Consider the following 17,170-nt stretch of genomic DNA (forward strand, 5'->3'; position numbering starts at 1 on the left):
CTCCTTCCCCCCACTGTCCATCGCCACGGCAGCGATTACTGTGAACTGAACTGAACTAAATTGAACTGAACTTTGCGTCACTTTGAAACTGGTCATTTACCCCTAGACAACGATAGAGCTTGATTGATCCTGTTATCTTAATTCTGTGTACATGTATGTTTATCATTGCTGAACTGTTGCATTCATTATCCTTTTGATTAGAGTACTGTGTTGCTTGTTTCTTTAATAAAACTTTCTTAGTTCTAGTAATCCAGACTCCAACTGAGTGATCCATTTCTGCTGGTTTGGCAACCCAGTTACGGGGTACGTAACAGGGTGCATGAAGCAGCACCAATGCAGTCATAAACGGAGTGGAGGAAGAGTTGGGGAGTATAACCGGGGAAGGCTTCCACCATAGACTCTTCTCTATAGCCCACGAAGAGGCAGACATAATTTGGGCCCATGAAAGTACTCATGGCTATCCTTGGGTTTAGAGAAAGTGGGAGGAGTCCAAGGAAAAATTGTTCAGGGTGAGAATCAGTTCTGCCAGACAGAGGAGGGTGGTGGTGGAGGGGGACTGGTCGGTTCTTTTGCCAAGAAAGAAGTGGAGGGCTTTGAAGCCTTCTTGGTGGGGAATAGAAGTGTATTGGAACTGAACATCCATGGCAAAGATGAGGCAGTCAGGGCCAGGGAATCGGAAGTTGCAGAGAAAATTGAGGATATGAGAAATAACATGGATGTAGTCGTTTTGATTGCTGCCAGTAAGGCGTCACTGTGTTAAACCGGAACGATTTACTACTAAAGCAGATTTTAGCAGAGATATGAACCAGTGATTGAGGTGGTCAGTTATCAGGCAGGGAGCAATGACAGTAGTCTCAGGTAACAACTTTGCTTGTGGTTTACTGAGTTACAGGTTGAGGTACTTCAATGTATTTGCTAAACTGCCACATACAAGATCTAGGCCCAGGAGATTAGAGGTGATACTGCAGCATGTATTGAGAACCATTTAACGGACAGACAAGAAAAATCAGCATGAATATGTAAGCAGGTTTAACCAGAGCAGATGGTCAGACACTACATTGATTGGCCTTATCTCAAGCAATAACGAGGTGGCCTCCAGGGAAGAAGTCATCTCTCTGATACAGTGGTGTCAAGAAAACAACCTCTCCTGCAAAGACAAAGGAGCTGGTTGTGGATTACAGGAGGAATGGAGACGGGCTAACCCCTATTGAAATCAGTGGATCTGGGGTTGAGAGGGTAAACAGCTTCAGGTTCCTCAGCATCCACATCCACCAAGGATCTCATGTGATCTGTAAACACCTGCTGTGTGGTGAAAAAGGCACAACAGCTCCTCTTTCACCTCAGATAGTTGAGAAAGTTTGGTATGGGACCCCAAATCCTAAGAACTTTCTACAGGGGCACAATTGAGAGCATCCTGACTGGCTGCATCACTGCCTGGTATGGGAACTGTATTTCCCTCAATCGCAGGACTCTGCAGAGAGTGGTGCGGGCAGCCCAGCACATCTGTAAACACAAAATAATCTGCAGATGCTGTGATCAAAGCAACACTTTCAGTACGCTGGATGAACTCAGCAGGTCGGGCAGCATCAGTTAGAAACGATGAGTCGACGTTTCGGGCCGGAACCCTTCATCAGGACTGAAGAATGAAAGATGGGGAAGGATTTGAAGAATGCTTGTAGCTTCAGTTGAAAAACCAGTAATTTGAAAGACAAAGGGGTGGGGGAGGGGAAGCAGGGACGTCATAGGCAGGAAAACAATGGGTAGAAGAAGGAGGAGCAACCATGAGGGAGGTGATAGGCAGCTGGGGGAGGGGGCAAAGTGAAATAGGGATAGAGGATGGAACAGGGAGGGAATTACCGGAAGTTGGAGAATTCTATGTTCATATCAAGGAGCTGGAGACTACCTAGACGGTATATGAGGTGTTGCTCCTCCAACCTGAGTACTCGCTGGAGTTTAGGAGAATGAGGCAGGATCAAATATTGAAAGGCTTAGAGACAGTGAACATGGAGAGGAGTGGGGGTCTCGGAACAGAAGGCAGAGCCTCAGAGTACAAGGGTGTCCCTTTAGAACAGAGATCAGGTGGAATTTCTTTAGCCAGACGGTGGTGAATCTGTGGAATTCGTTGCCACAGATGGCTGTGGAGGCCAAGTCATTGGGTATATTTAAAATGGAGGTCGATAGGTTCTTGATTAGTCAGGGCAGCAACGGTTGCAGGGAAGGCTGGAGAATGGTGTTGAGAGGGATAATAAATCAGTCATGATTGAACGGAGGAGCACTTGATAAACCAAATAGCCTAATTCTGCTCCTACGTCTTACAATCTTATTGGCCAACACTCAAGAAAACAAACATTACTAATGCTATACGGTTAGGAAGAAAAGGCAAGAGCGAGGAGAAAGGGAAATGTTTCTGCAGGGATATCATCAGGTAGCAGGACCAGACACAGGTGACAAGTGTGGACAAGTGTGCTGTCGTTGAGCCTTGTCAGCAGAGGTTTTAAAAACAAAGCAGATTAGACGCAAGAAAGACGGGATAAAAAGCTCAAATCATTTCACCGCTCTGATCAGCAACCCCTACACTCAGACGACGACTGAGCAGGTCGAGCGGTATCTGTGAAGGACGATACCGGTGAACCAGCATCACTCCCTGCCGCTGCCTGTAAGGAGTTTGTACGTTCACCGCGTGACCGCATGGGTTTCCTCCGGGTGCTCCGGTTTCCTCCCACAGTCCAAAGACGTACTGGTTGTTAGGTAAATCGTCCTGTGGACTAGACAGGGGTTAAATCAAGGATTTGCTGGGCGGCATGGCTCAAAGGGTCGCAGGGGCCTGCTCTGCACTGTATCTCAATAAGTAAGGGAGGAAGAAAGGAAGTAAACAAACAAACAAACCAGCAACCAAACAGCAGCAAGTCAAGCCTAGTTCCTGCCTCCTTCCCACCCACCCTAGAATTCAGTCCTGATGCAGGGTCTCAACCCAAAAAGATACCAACGATTCTTTCCCCTCCACAGATGCTGCCTGACCCTGAGTTCTCCCTGCAGATTGTTTCTTCTCCAGATTGCAGCCTCGGTGGCTTACCTTCACATCTCGATGAGCAATGTTCACGGAGTGCAGGTGCAGGACGGCCTCCCCAATGCTCTTCATGATCTCAGAGGCCTCTGCAACACAAGGAGAGAGATTTCCCTTTTAGCACTCGGGGGACTGGGAGATTGCTGTAGTGTTTTCCTATCATCGGTTCTGTGCAAAGGCCTAGAGTGTTTACCTCGCTCCGTGAATGCCTGATCTCCTCTGTCCTGGATTCTGCTGAAGAGTTCACCTCCTTCCATACTGTAACGACACAAAGCAGCATAATAAGCACAAGGGCAGCAGACGGTAACATCGGAACAGCGAGCTGCTGGTCTCCACGAGTGACCTCTCTCTCCCTCGATGCAGAGAGAGAAAGCCTGTCTGTCATACCGAAGTGACACACACAAAACGCTGCAGGAACACAGCAGGCCAGGCAGCGCCTATGGAAAAAAAGTACAGTCAACGTTTCGGGCCGAGACTCTACATCAGGGACTGAGGAGAAAAGAAGATGAGGAGTCAGAGTAAGAAGGGGAGACCCAGACGGTGATTGGCTTGTGCTCCATCTGCCAGATAAAGCGGGATCTCCCAGTGGCCACCTATCTTAATTCCGCTTTCCATTCCCTTTCTGGCATGCCAGTCCATGGCCTCCTCTACTGTTGCGATGAGGCCACATACAGGTTGGAGGAGCAACACCTTATATTCCATCTGGGTAGCCTCCAACCTGATGGCATGAACATCGATTTCTCAAACTTCTGGTCATTTCCCCCACCCCCAGCAGCTTCACCATCCCCATTTCCCTCTCTCACCTTAACTCCTTACCTGCCCATCACCTCCCTCTGGTGCTCCTCCCCCTTTTCTTTCTTCCATGGCCTTCTGAATTCTCCCATCAGATTCCCCCTTCTCCAGCCCTGTATCTCATCAACCAGTCAACTTCCCTGCCGTATGCACCCCTAACCCCAAAGTTTCACCTATCACCTTGTGATTCTTCCTTCCACCCACCCACCTTCTTACTCTTGACTCCTCATCTTTTTTTCTCCAGTCTTGATGAAGGGTCTCGGCCCGAAATGTCAACTGTACTCTTTACCATAGGTACAGCCTGGCCTGCTGAGTTCCCCCAGCACTAAGTGTGTTGCTCAGATTTCCAGCACCTGCAGATTTTCTCTTGTTTGAGATACCGAAGTAGTGGGTTATGCACTGTAGTTTTTGATGGGCCCCAGACCAAGATCTTTTTGGGGGGCCTTGGAGCTTCAGGGTTCTGATGTTTCCATCATTCATTCTATGGGGTTTCTTGCTTGATGGATATCTGTGAAGAGTAAAAATTTCAGGTTGCATACTATATACATTCTCTGATATTAAACTGAGCCATCTGAAATTGAGATTCTGCAGATGCTGGGAATCTTGAGCAACACACACAAAATGCTGGGAGAACCCAGCAGGTCAGGCAGCATCTACGGAGAGGAATATACAATCAACATTTCAAACTGAGTCCCCTCATTGGAAACCATCATTGAAAGGTTATATACGGGGAATACCAGGATGCAAAGTCGTGGAGCAAAACCAAAATGGAATGAATATTAGAAACAAGCTCCACTACTTAGCAAAAGGATTAATCATTTAAAATTTTAAAAACGGTAAATTAGAGAAGGAACCTGCAGTGAAGATGTGGCCATTCCAAGTGATCATAGTGGGACTTTGACTTCAGTGGGATACGGCAGGATAGTTTCAGGAATCCATTCAACTCAACATTTCATAGAGACACAAGACGCTACACATCATAAACACCAGAGATTTTGGAGATGCTGGAGGTCTCGAGCAATGCACACAAAATGTTGGAGGAGTCAGTAGGGAGGCAACATCGAGAAACCGTTGATTTCTAGGCTGAGACCGTTCATCAGGACTCATGCTCCTGATGAAGGGTCTCAGCCTGAAACATTAAATGTATACTTTCCCCTCCTTAGAGAGGAGGCTGCCTGACTCGCTGAGATGCTACTGATGCAGTCTGCTCATCTACCCAGTTCTTCCCCAACTCACTCCAGTCCCCATCACCTGTCTCTCTTCCCCCCCTCACCCACTCCTCCCACTGGGTCCCCTCCCCCGACTGTTCCCATCTGTCCATCACCCACACACTCCTCCCACTGGGTCCCCTCCCCCCACTGTTCCCATCTGTCCATCACCCACACACTCCTCCCACCGGGTCCCCTCCCCCCAGTGTTCCCATCTGTCCATCACCCACACAATCCTCCCACTGGGTCCCCTCCCCCCACTGTTCCCATCTGTCCGTCACCCACACACTCCTCCCACTGGGTCCCCTCCCCCCACTGTTCCCATCTGTCCGTCACCCACACACTCCTCCCACTGGGTCCCCTCCCCCCACTGTTCCCATCTGTCCATCACCCACACACTCCTCTCACCGGGTCCCCTCCCCCCAATGTTCCCATCTGTCCATCACCCCCACACCCCTCCCACTGGGTCCCCTCCCCCCCACTGTTCCCATCTGTCCGTCACCCACACACTCCTCCCACTGGGTCCCCTCCCCCCACTGTTCCCATCTGTCCGTCACCCACACACTCCTCCCACTGGGTCCCCTCCCCCCACTGTTCCCATCTGTCCATCACCCACACACTCTTCCCACTGGGTCCCCTCCCCCCCCACTGTTCCCATCTGTCCATCACCCCCACACCCCTCCCACTGGGTCCCCTCCCCCCCACTGTTCCCATCTGTCCGTCACCCCCACACCCCTCCCACTGGGTCCCCTCCCCCCCACTGTTCCCACCTGTCCATCACCCCCCCACACCTCCCACTGGGTCCCCTCCCCCACACTGTTCCCATCTGTCCATCACCCACACACTCCTCCCACTGGGTCCCCTCCCCCCACTGTTCCCATCTGTCCATCACCCACACACTCCTCCCACTGGGTCCCCTCCCCCCACTGTTCCCATCTGTCCGTCACCCACACACTCCTCCCACTGGGTCCCCTCCCCCCAACTGTTCCCATCTGTCCATCACACACACACTCCTCCCACTGGGTCCCCTCCCCCCGCTGTTCCCATCTGTCCATCACACACACACTCCTCCCACTGGGTCCCCTCCCCCCACTGTTCCCATCTGTCCGTCACCCACACACTCCTCCCACTGGGTCCCCTCCCCCAACTGTTCCTATCTGTCCATCACCCACACCCCTCCCACTGGGTCCCCTCCCCCCCACTGTTCCCATCTGTCCGTCACCCACACACTCCTCCCACTGGGTCCCCTCCCCCCACTGTTCCCATCTGTCCATCACCCACACACTCTTCCCACTGGGTCCCCTCCCCCCCACTGTTCCCATCTGTCCATCACCCCCACACCCCTCCCACTGGGTCCCCTCCCCCCCACTGTTCCCACCTGTCCATCACCCCCACACCCCTCCCACTGGGTCCCCTCCCCCCCACTGTTCCCACCTGTCCATCACCCCCACACCCCTCCCACTGGGTCCCCTCCCCCCCACTGTTCCCATCTGTCCGTCACCCACACACTCCTCCCACTGGGTCCCCTCCCCCCACTGTTCCCATCTGTCCGTCACCCACACACTCCTCCCACTGGGTCCCCTCCCCCCAACTGTTCCCATCTGTCCATCACACACACACTCCTCCCACTGGGTCCCCTCCCCCCGCTGTTCCCATCTGTCCATCACACACACACTCCTCCCACTGGGTCCCCTCCCCCCACTGTTCCCATCTGTCCGTCACCCACACACTCCTCCCACTGGGTCCCCTCCCCCAACTGTTCCTATCTGTCCATCACCCACACCCCTCCCACTGGGTCCCCTCCCCCCCACTGTTCCCATCTGTCCGTCACCCACACACTCCTCCCACTGGGTCCCCTCCCCCCACTGTTCCCATCTGTCCATCACCCACACACTCTTCCCACTGGGTCCCCACCCCCCCACTGTTCCCATCTGTCCATCACCCCCACACCCCTCCCACTGGGTCCCCTCCCCCCCACTGTTCCCACCTGTCCATCACCCCCACACCCCTCCCACTGGGTCCCCTCCCCCCCACTGTTCCCACCTGTCCATCACCCCCACACCCCTCCCACTGGGTCCCCTCCCCCCCACTGTTCCCATCTGTCCGTCACCCACACACTCCTCCCACTGGGTCCCCTCCCCCCACTGTTCCCATCTGTCCGTCACCCACACACTCCTCCCACTGGGTCCCCTCCCTCCACTGTTCCCATCTGTCCGTCACCCACACACTCCTCCCACTGGGTCCCGCCCCCACTGTTCCCATCTGTCCGTCACCCACACACTCCTCCCACTGGGTCCCCTCCCCCCACTGTTCCCATCTGTCCGTCACCTACACACTCCTTCCACTGGGTCCCCTCCCCCCCACTGTTCCCATCTGTCCATCACCCCCGCACCCCTCCCACTGGGTCCCCTCCCCCCCACTGTTCCCATCTGTCCGTCACCCACACACTCCTCCCACTGGGTCCCCCCCCACTGTTCCCATCTGTCCGTCACCCACACACTCCTCCCACTGGGTCCCCCCCCACTGTTCCCACCTGTCTATCACCCACACACTCCTCCCACTGGGTCATCTCCCCCCCACTGTTCCCATCTGTCCTCCCAACTTCCTTCATGGTTTCATGATCCACCTTTCTCTCCAATCAGATCCCATGTGCAGCCCTTCGTCATTTCCACCAATCACCTCCATCCCTGTTCCCATTCTCCCCTCCTCCATCTTTCCTCACCTGGCTCCACCCATCACCTCCCAGCCTCTGTCGGTATTCCCACTCCCACCCCTCTCACCTGGCTCCACCCATCACCTGCCAGCCTCTGTTGCTATTCCCACTCCCACCCCTCTCACCTGGCTCCACCCATCACCTCCCAGCCTCTGACGCTATTCCCACTCCCACCCCTCTCACCTGGCTCCACCCATCACCTGCCAGCCTCTGACGCTACTCCCACTCCCACCCCTCTCACCTGGCTCCACCCATCACCTCCCAGCCTCTGTCGCTATTCCCACTCCCACCCCTCTCACCTGGCTCCACCCATCACCTCCCAGCCTCTGTCGCTATTCCCACTCCCACCCCTCTCACCTGGCTCCACCCATCTCCTCCCAGCCTCTGTCGCTATTCCCACTCCCACCCCTCTCACCTGGCTCCATTCAAAACCTCCCAGTTCTTGCTCCACCACTTTCCCTCACCTCTTTATACTGGCTACCTCTCCGTTCTATCTTTCAGTCCAGATGAAGAGTCTCAACCCAAAATAATGGCTGCCCAGTTCCCTCTATCGATGCTGCCTGACCTGATGAGCTCTTCAGGCATCATGTGTGCCACATAAACATTTCTTCTTGTTTAGGAAGGCTCCTCACTGCTTGAGGTCTGTAGGGATGCACTCCATTGCCATAGCAGAATATCTAACTCGGCTGCTCTTTGAAAGAGATCCTCACCAACATGGGCGAGGATCCTTGCCACCCATCCCACAATCTCTTTGACCCACTACTGTCAAGGAGGTGGTACAGGAGCATCAGGACTAGGACTGTCAGACTGGGTAACAGCTTCTTCCCTCAGGCTGTGAGACTAATGAATACCCTCCCACCACCGAGGTCTCGTCACCAGGACAGTGAGCTGTTTACTGTTCACCTGTTCTGTGCACCTCATGCATTTTGAATTATATTTTATTAACTTATTTATGGTAATATTTTGTTTTATGTGCTGTGTGTGACATAGATTTTGTGGGCGCACCATGGTCTGAAGGCGTGTTATTTCATTTAGTTGTAGGTATGTACAGTCAGATGACAATAGGCTTGAACTTGAAGCTGAAATCTCAAACCAACAGCCTCGCAGACAGCAGCAGGGATGACCTCTGGACAAGAGGAACTTGCCTTCCAGAGAATGCCAGAATTGGAAAAAAAAGCCACAGAGTTTTCCAAACGGATTCACTGATCAGGATGTTAACAGTATACAAGGAATGAGTGAGAACCACTAAGAGGCCAAACCCTGAAGCAAACTCAAAAAATGCTGAGAACATTCAGCATGCCAGTCAGCAGCTGTGGGGGAGAAAACATACTCAATGTGTCACGTTGATGACCCACCAATAGAAATTGGTTTCAGTTAAAGGCCAACAATCATTCAGTATATACTCAATAAAAGGAATGTCAGGGTTGTATATATATGTACTTTGATAATAAGTTTACTCTGAACTTTGTTAACTGTTTCTCTCCCCACAGATGCTGCCTGACTCACTGAGTGTTCCCTCAATTCGCTGGACTTACTTCATACTGCAGCTCGGTAGCATAGTAGTTAGCAGAACATTTTACAGTACTGGCTACCCCAGTTCAATTCTCGCCGCAGTCTGTAAGGAGTTTGTACATTCTCCCCATGACCGTGTGGGTTTCCTCCAGGTGCTCCGGTTTCCTCCCACAGTCCAAAGACATTCCAGTTGGTAGACCAGTTGAATTACCCTGGATAATTTCCAAGGTAAGGACATGTTCAGCACATCTCTGTGGGCCGAAGGGCCTGTATTGTGCGGGAGGTTTTCTATGTTCTACGTTTCTATTAATTGGTCATTGTAAATTGCCCTGTGATTAGGTTGGGGTTACTGGCAGTGTGCCTCAAAGGGCTGTAGGGGCCTGTTCTGTACCCTATCTCATAATTAATAAATCAATCAATCTATCTTTAGTTTTCTGCTTCGCAGATGAACTCAAGAGTCCAACAGGGTGCTCAATGCAGGAAGGAGAAACCGGATTTTAAAAAGATAAAGAAAATTAAAAGAAAGAATACAGAGAACTTTAAAAATTACAGAAAACAACTTTGGCTCTTTTTTAAAAAGGTCTAGAAGGGGTAAGTGTTAATTTCCTGCACAAAACCAATTCTGCAGTGAATCAGAGGTGCATTTACAATAGAACAGCAGATTCACACCTTCCGACACACTGAACAGCAAAAAAATACTTTGCAAGCTGAAGCAGAGACAGCAGCCAATCAGGAGTCGCTCATGACGACCAGGTACCGACTCTATCTGCACAACTAACAGGGCCATCAGGTAGTCATCATCCACCATCAAGAACATGATAAAATAGATTCTTCACCTCACAATCTACCTCGCCACAATCTACCTTGCACCCTTATTGTCTGCCTGCACTGCACTTTCTCTGTAGTTGTAACACTTCATTCTGCACTCTGTGCTACTCTTCTCTTGTATGACCTCAATGCACCGATAGCATTCAAAACAAGGCCTGTCACTGTAACTTGGTACATGTGACAATAACAAACCAATTTATCAATTTGGATTACATATCTCCGAGCAATAAAGTGGCTCAGTCAAATTATGACCTTGTACTTTATTGTCTACTTGCACTGCTCTTACCCTGCGACTGCAACACTTTGTTCTGAAGCAACACATTGGAGGAACTCAGCAGGTCAGGCAGCATCTATGGAAATGAATGAACAGTTGATGTTTTGAGCCAAGATCCTTCTCCAGGAATGAGAAGAAACGGGGAAGATGCCAGAATAAGAAGATTGGGGGGTGGGGGGGGGGGGGAGGGAAGGAGACTAGAAGGTGAAAGGTTAAGCCAGGAGGGCGGGAAAGGTAAAAGGCTGGAGAAGGAGGAATCTGATCAGAGAGGAGAGTAGACCATAGGAGAATGGGAAGGAGGAGGGAACCCAGGGGGAAGTGATGGGCAGGTGAGAAGAGGTAAAAGATCAGAATGGGGAAGACAGGAAGAGGGGAGGGGATGGGGAGAAAAATTGCTTTTACCGGAAGGAGAAATGGATATTCATCCCATCAGGATGGAGGCTACCCAGACAGAATATGAGGTGTTGCTCCTCCACCCTGAGGGTTGCCTCCTCTTGTGCCAAGAGGGGGCCACAGATGGACATGTCGGAACTCATCCTGAAAACCTTTCACCTTGCACTGGCAATTGCTCCGCCGGTGACCGCAAGAAACCGCAGCCTTGTGGACACGGCTCAGCACAGCACAGAAACTAGCCTCCCTTCTGTGGACTCCGCAGTTTGCTGCCCCAGCGAAGAAGCCAGCACTGGCAGAGACGTGGACTTTTTCTCTTCTGCTCTCTCCCAACAGGAAGAAGACACAAAAGATTGAAACCATGTACCACCAAGCTCAAGTTCAGCTTCAATCCCACTGTTACCAGAATCTTGAATGGACCTCTTGTGCGATACACTGAACTCTTGGCCCTCACAGTCTATCTCGTTATGATCTTGCACATTATCGATCACTTGCACTGTGATTTTTGGTAGCTATTACACTTCATTCTGTTGCTATTGTCTCAACATTAGTTAACCTCAATGCACTGAGTAATGATCTGATCTGTATGCGTGGTATGCAAAACGAGCTTTTCACTGTACTTCTGTATATGTGTAGCCGGCTGGTGGCATAGTGGCATCAGCGCCGGGCTTCAGAGCGAAGGCTCCCGAGTTCAAACCCAGCCAGCTCCCCAGGCACGCTTTGCATCCGTGCTGGGTTGAGCGTCGAGCTAGCAACTCGACCTCGTAAAAAAGAAATTGCCTGCTATAGAAACATCAACAGTAAAAAGCTGATGGCCTATGCTCTCTCGTGAGTTCAAAAGGCAATTTCCTTCCTTCCTTCCAGTATACGTGACAATAATAAACCAGATTCAATCCCAAGAAGATGCTACAAAATGCGTAAGAAAAGACATCTTTGCTTTGGGGCGGCACGGTAGCGTAGTGGTGAGCACAACGCTTTACTGTACCTGCGACCTGGGTTCAATTCCCGCCGCTGCCTTTAAAGAGTCTGAACGTTCTCCCCGTGACCCTGTTCCTGAACCCCAAACACAATCTCACTATTTTGCTAACGAGAGGAAATCTGCAGATGCTGGAAATTCAAGCAACACACATCAAAGTTGCTGGTGAACGCAGCAGGCCAGGCAGCATCTCTTTTTGCACTATTTATTTTCCATATATTCTTATTGTAATTGATTGTAAATTTTATGTATTGTGCTGCAAGGCTGAGGCAAACAACAAATTTCAAGTCAGATTTCTGAGGACGTACTGTGGAGAGCATTCTAACTGGCTGCATGAACGTCTGGTATCGGGGGGGGGGGGGGAGCCACTGCACAGGATCGAAGTAAGCTGCAGAGAGTTGTGAACTCAAGTCACTAGCCTCCCCAACATCCTTACATTGCCAAGGACTGATGCCTCAAAAGGGCAGCTCCATCACCCAGGACACGCTACCATCAGGGAGGAGGTACAGGAGCCTGAAGGCACATACTCTACAATTCAGGAACAGCTTCTTCCCCACTGCCATCCGATTCCTAATTGAACAGTGAACACTACTCTTTTTTTCCCTCTTTACACTACTTAACTTAACATTTATTATATTCAACAATAAATTTCATGACATATTAATAGTCATAGCCACAGTTACGGAACTGGAGCTGCAGTTCGATGACCTTCGTCTGGTCAGGGAGAGTGAGGAGGTGATAGAGAGGAGTTACAGGCAGGTGGTCACACCGGGGCCACGGGAGGCAGACAAGTGGGTCACAGTTAGGAGGGGGAAGGGGAAGAGTCAGGTAATAGGGAGTACCCCAGTGGCTGTGCCCCTTAACAACAGGTACTCCTGTTTGAGTACTGTTGGGGGGGACAGCTTACCCGGGGGAAGCGACAGTGGCCGTGCCTCCGGCACAGAGTCCGGCCCTTTAGCTCAGAAGGGTAGGGAAAGGAAGAGGAGGGCAGTTGTGATAGGGGACTCGATAGTAAGGGGGTCAGATAGGCGATTCTGTGGACGTAGTCCAGAGACCCGGATGGTAGTTTGCCTCCCTGGTGCCAGGGTCCGGGATATTTCTGATCGTGTTCAAGATATCCTGAAGTGGGAGGGTGAGGAGCCAGAGGTCGTGGTACATATAGGTACCAATGACATAGGTAGGAAAAGGGAAGAGGTCCTGAAAGCAGAATATAGGGAGCTAGGAAGGGAGATGAGATAAAGGACCGCAAAGGTAGTAATCTCGGGATTACTGCCTGTGCCACGCGACAGTGAGAGTAGGAATGCGATGAGGTGGAGGATAAATGCGTGGCTGAGGGATTGGAGCAGGAGGCAGGGATTCAAGTTTTTGGATCATTGGGACCTCTTTTGGCGCAGGCGTGACCTGTACAAAAAGGACAGGTTACACTTGAATCCTAGGGGGACCAATATCCTGGCAGGGAGATTAGCGAGGGCTACTGAGGTGACTTTAAACTAGAATGGTTGGGGGGTGGGAATCAAATTAAAGAGGCTAAGCGAGAGGAGGTTAGTTCACAACAGGGGGATGGGAACCAGTGCAGAGAGACAGAGGGGTGTAAAGTGAGGGTAGAAGCAAAAAGTACTAAGGAGAAAAGTAAAAGTGGCAGGCCGACAAATCCAGGGCAAGCATCAAAAAGGGCTAAGAGAGTTGTAAAAGAGCGCCTGAAGGCTTTGTGCGTCAATGCAAGGAGCATTTGTAACAAGGTGGATGAATTGAAAGTGCAGATTGTTATTAATGATTATGATATAGTTGGGATCACAGAGACATGGCTCCAGGGTGACCAAGGATGGGAGCTCAACGTTCAGGGATATTCAATATTCAGGAGCGATAGACATGAAAGAAAAGGAGGTGGAGTGGCGTTGCTGGTTAAAGATGAGATTAACACAATAGAAAGGAAGGACATAAGCCGGGAAGATGTGGAATCGATATGGGTAGAGCTGCGTAATACTAAGGGGCAGAAAACGCTGGTGGGAGTTGTGTACAGGCCACCTAACAGTAGTAGTGAGGTCGGAGATGGTATTAAACAGGAAATTAGAAATGTGTGCAATAAAGGAACAGCAGTTATAATGGGTGACTTCAATCTACATGTAGATTGGGTGAACCAAATTGGTAAAGGTGCTGAGGAAGAGGATTTCTTGGAATGTATGCGGGATGGTTTTTTGAACCAACATGTCGAGGAACCAACTAGAGAGCAGGCTATTCTAGACTGGGTTTTGAGCAATGAGGGAGGGTTAATTAGCAATCTTGTCGTGAGAGGCCCCTTGGGTAAGAGTGACCATAATATGGTGGAATTCTTCATTAAGGTGGAGAGTGACATAGTTAATTCAGAAACAAAGGTTCTGAATTTAAAGAGGGGTAACTTTGAAGGTATGAGACGTGAATTAGCTAAGATAGACTGGCAAATGACACTTAAAGGATTGACGGTGGATATGCAATGGCAAGCATTTAAGGATTGCATGGATGAACTACAACAATTGTTCATCCCAGTTTGGCAAAAGAATAAATCAAGGAAAGTAGGGCACCCGTGGCTGACAAGATAAATTAGGGATAGTATCAATTCCAAAGAAGAAGCATACAAATTAGCCAGAAAAAGTGGCTCACCTGAGGACTGGGAGAAATTCAGAGTTCAGCAGCGGAGGACAAAGGGCTTAATTAGGAAGGGGAAAAAAGATTATGAGAGAAAACTGGCAGGGAACATAAAAACTGACTGTAAAAGCTTTTATAGATATGTAAAAAGGAAAAGACTGGTAAAGACAAATGTAGGTCCCCTACAGACAGAAACAGGTGAATTGATTATGGGGAGCAAGGACATGGCAGACCAATTGAATAATTACTTTGGTTCTGTCTTCACTAAGGAGGACATAAATAATCTTCCAGTAATAGTAGGGGACAGAGGGTCCAGTGAGATGGAGGAACTGAGCGAAATACATGTTAGTAGGGAAGTGGTGTTGGGTAAATTGAAGGGATTAAAGGCAGATAAATCCCCAGGGCCAGATGGTCTGCATCCCAGAGTGCTTAAGGAAGTAGCCCAAGAAATAGTGGATGCATTAGTGATAATTTTTCAAAACTCGTTAGATTCTGGACTAGTTCCTGAGGATTGGAGGGTGGCTAATGTAACCCCACTTTTTAAAAAAGGAGGGAGAGAGAAACCGGGGAATTATAGACCGGTTAGCCTAACATCGGTGGTGGGGAAACTGCTGGAGTCAGTTATCAAAGATGTGATAACAGCACATTTGGAAAGCGGTGAAATGATCGGACAAAGTCAGCATGGATTTGTGAAAGGAAAATCATGTCTGACGAATCTCATAGAATGTTTTGAGGATGTAACTAGTAGAGTGGATAGGGGAGAACCAGTGGATGTGGTATATTTGGATTTTCAAAAGGCTTTTGACAAGGTCCCACACAGGAGATTAGTGTGCAAACTTAAAGCACACGGTATTGGGGGTAAGGTATTGATGTGGATAGAGAATTGGTTAGCAGACAGGAAGCAAAGAGTGGGAATAAACGGGACCTTTTCAGAATGGCAGGCAGTGACTAGTGGGGTACCGCAAGGCTCAGTGCTGGGACACCAGTTGTTTACAATATATATTAATGACTTGGATGAGGGAATTAAATGCAGCATCTCCAAGTTTGCGGATGACACGAAGCTGGGCGGCAGTGTTAGCTGTGAGGAGGATGCTAAGAGGATGCAGGGTGACTTGGATAGGTTGGGTGAGTGGGCAAATTCATGGCAGATGCAATTTAATGTGGATAAATGTGAAGTTATCCACTTTGGTGGCAAAAATAGGAAAACAGATTATTATCTGAATGGTGGCCGATTAGGAAAAGGGGAGCTGCAATGAGACCTGGGTGTCATTATACACCAGTCATTGAAAGTGGGCATGCAGGTACAGCAGGCGGTGAAAAAGGCGAATGGTATGCTGGCATTTATAGCGAGAGGATTCGAGTACAGGAGCAGGGAGGTACTACTGCAGTTGTACAAGGCCTTGGTGAGACCACACCTGGAGTATTGTGTGCAGTTTTGGTCCCCCAATCTGAGGAAAGATATCCTTGCCATAGAGGGAGTACAAAGAAGGTTCACCAGATTGATTCCTGGGATGGCAGGACTTTCATATGAAGAAAGACTGGATGAACTGGGCTTGTACTCGTTGGAATTTAGAAGATTGAGGGGGGATCTGATTGAAACGTATAAAATCCTAAAGGGATTGGACAGGCTAGATGCAGAAGATTGTTCACGATGTTGAGGAAGTCCAGAACGAGGGGTCACAGTTTGAAGATAAAGGAGAAGCCTTTTAGGACCGATATTAGGAAAAACTTCTTCACACGGAGAGTGGTGAATCTGTGGAATTCTCTGCCACAGGAAACTGTTGAGGCCAGTTCATTGGCTATATTTAAGAGGGAGTTAGATATGGCCCTTGTGGCTACAGGGATCAGGGGGTATGGAGGGAAGGCTGGTGCAGGGTTCTGAGTTGGATGATCAGCCATGATTATAATAAATGGCGGTGCAGGCTCGAAGGGCCGAATGGCCTACTCCTGCACCTATTTTCTATGTTTCTACTTTATTGATCCCAGGGGAAATTAGTTTTTGTTACAGTTGCACCATAAATAATAAATAGTAATAAAACCATAAATAGTTAAATAGTAATATGTAAATTATGCCAGTAAATTATGAAATAAGTCCAGGACCAGCCTATTGGCTCAGGGTGTCTGACCCTCCAAGGGAGGAGTTGTAAAGTTTGATGGCCACAGGCAGGAATGACTTCCTATGACGCTCTGTGTTGCATCTCAGAGGAATAAGTCTCTGGCTGAATGTACTCCTGTGCCCAACCAGTACATTATGTAGTGGATGGGAGACATTGTCCAAGATGGCACGCAACTTGGACAGCATCCTCTTTTCAGACACCACCGTCAGAGAGTCCAGTTCCATCCCCACAACATCACTGGCCTGAAGAATTAAACCTATTAAACCTGATTCTGATTCATTTTTCATAACTTACACGTGTGCAAAACAAACAAAATTAACATGACACTAACACGAGGAAATCTGCAGATGCTGGAATTTCAAGCAACACACATCAAAGTTGCTGGTGAATGCAGCAGGCCAGGCAGCATCTCTAGGAAGAGGTAGAGTCGACGTTTCGGACCAAGACCCTTCGTCAGGACTAACTGAAGGAAGAGTTAGTAAGAGATTTGAAAGTGGGAGGGGGAGAGGGAGATCTGAAATGATAGGAGAAGACAGGAGGGGGAGGGATGGAGCCAAGAGCTGGACAGGTGATTGGCAAAAGGGATATGAGAGGATCACGGGACAGGAGGCCCAGGGAGAAGGAAAAGGGGGAGGGGGGGATAAAAGCCCAGAGGATGGGCAAGGGGTATAGTG

The 17,170-nt window shown here is 49.6% G+C and overlaps 1 protein-coding gene across 1 annotated transcript in view; it reads right to left on the reverse strand.

Annotated features, from left to right (window-relative positions):
* Positions 1-17,170, reverse strand: part of LOC134355386 (MAP kinase-activated protein kinase 2) — a 234,005-nt gene that overhangs the window by 44,496 nt on the left and 172,339 nt on the right. Inside the window, exons 3-4 of the mRNA XM_063065184.1 lie at positions 3,258-3,322; positions 3,074-3,153 (exon numbers count right to left, since the gene is read on the reverse strand). Coding sequence (XP_062921254.1) covers positions 3,074-3,153; positions 3,258-3,322 — 145 coding nt within the window. The remainder of the gene's footprint in view (positions 1-3,073; positions 3,154-3,257; positions 3,323-17,170) is intronic.

The sequence above is a fragment of the Mobula hypostoma genome, chromosome 13, assembly GCF_963921235.1.
Source record: "Mobula hypostoma chromosome 13, sMobHyp1.1, whole genome shotgun sequence".
Taxonomy (NCBI): Eukaryota; Metazoa; Chordata; class Chondrichthyes; order Myliobatiformes; family Myliobatidae; genus Mobula; species Mobula hypostoma.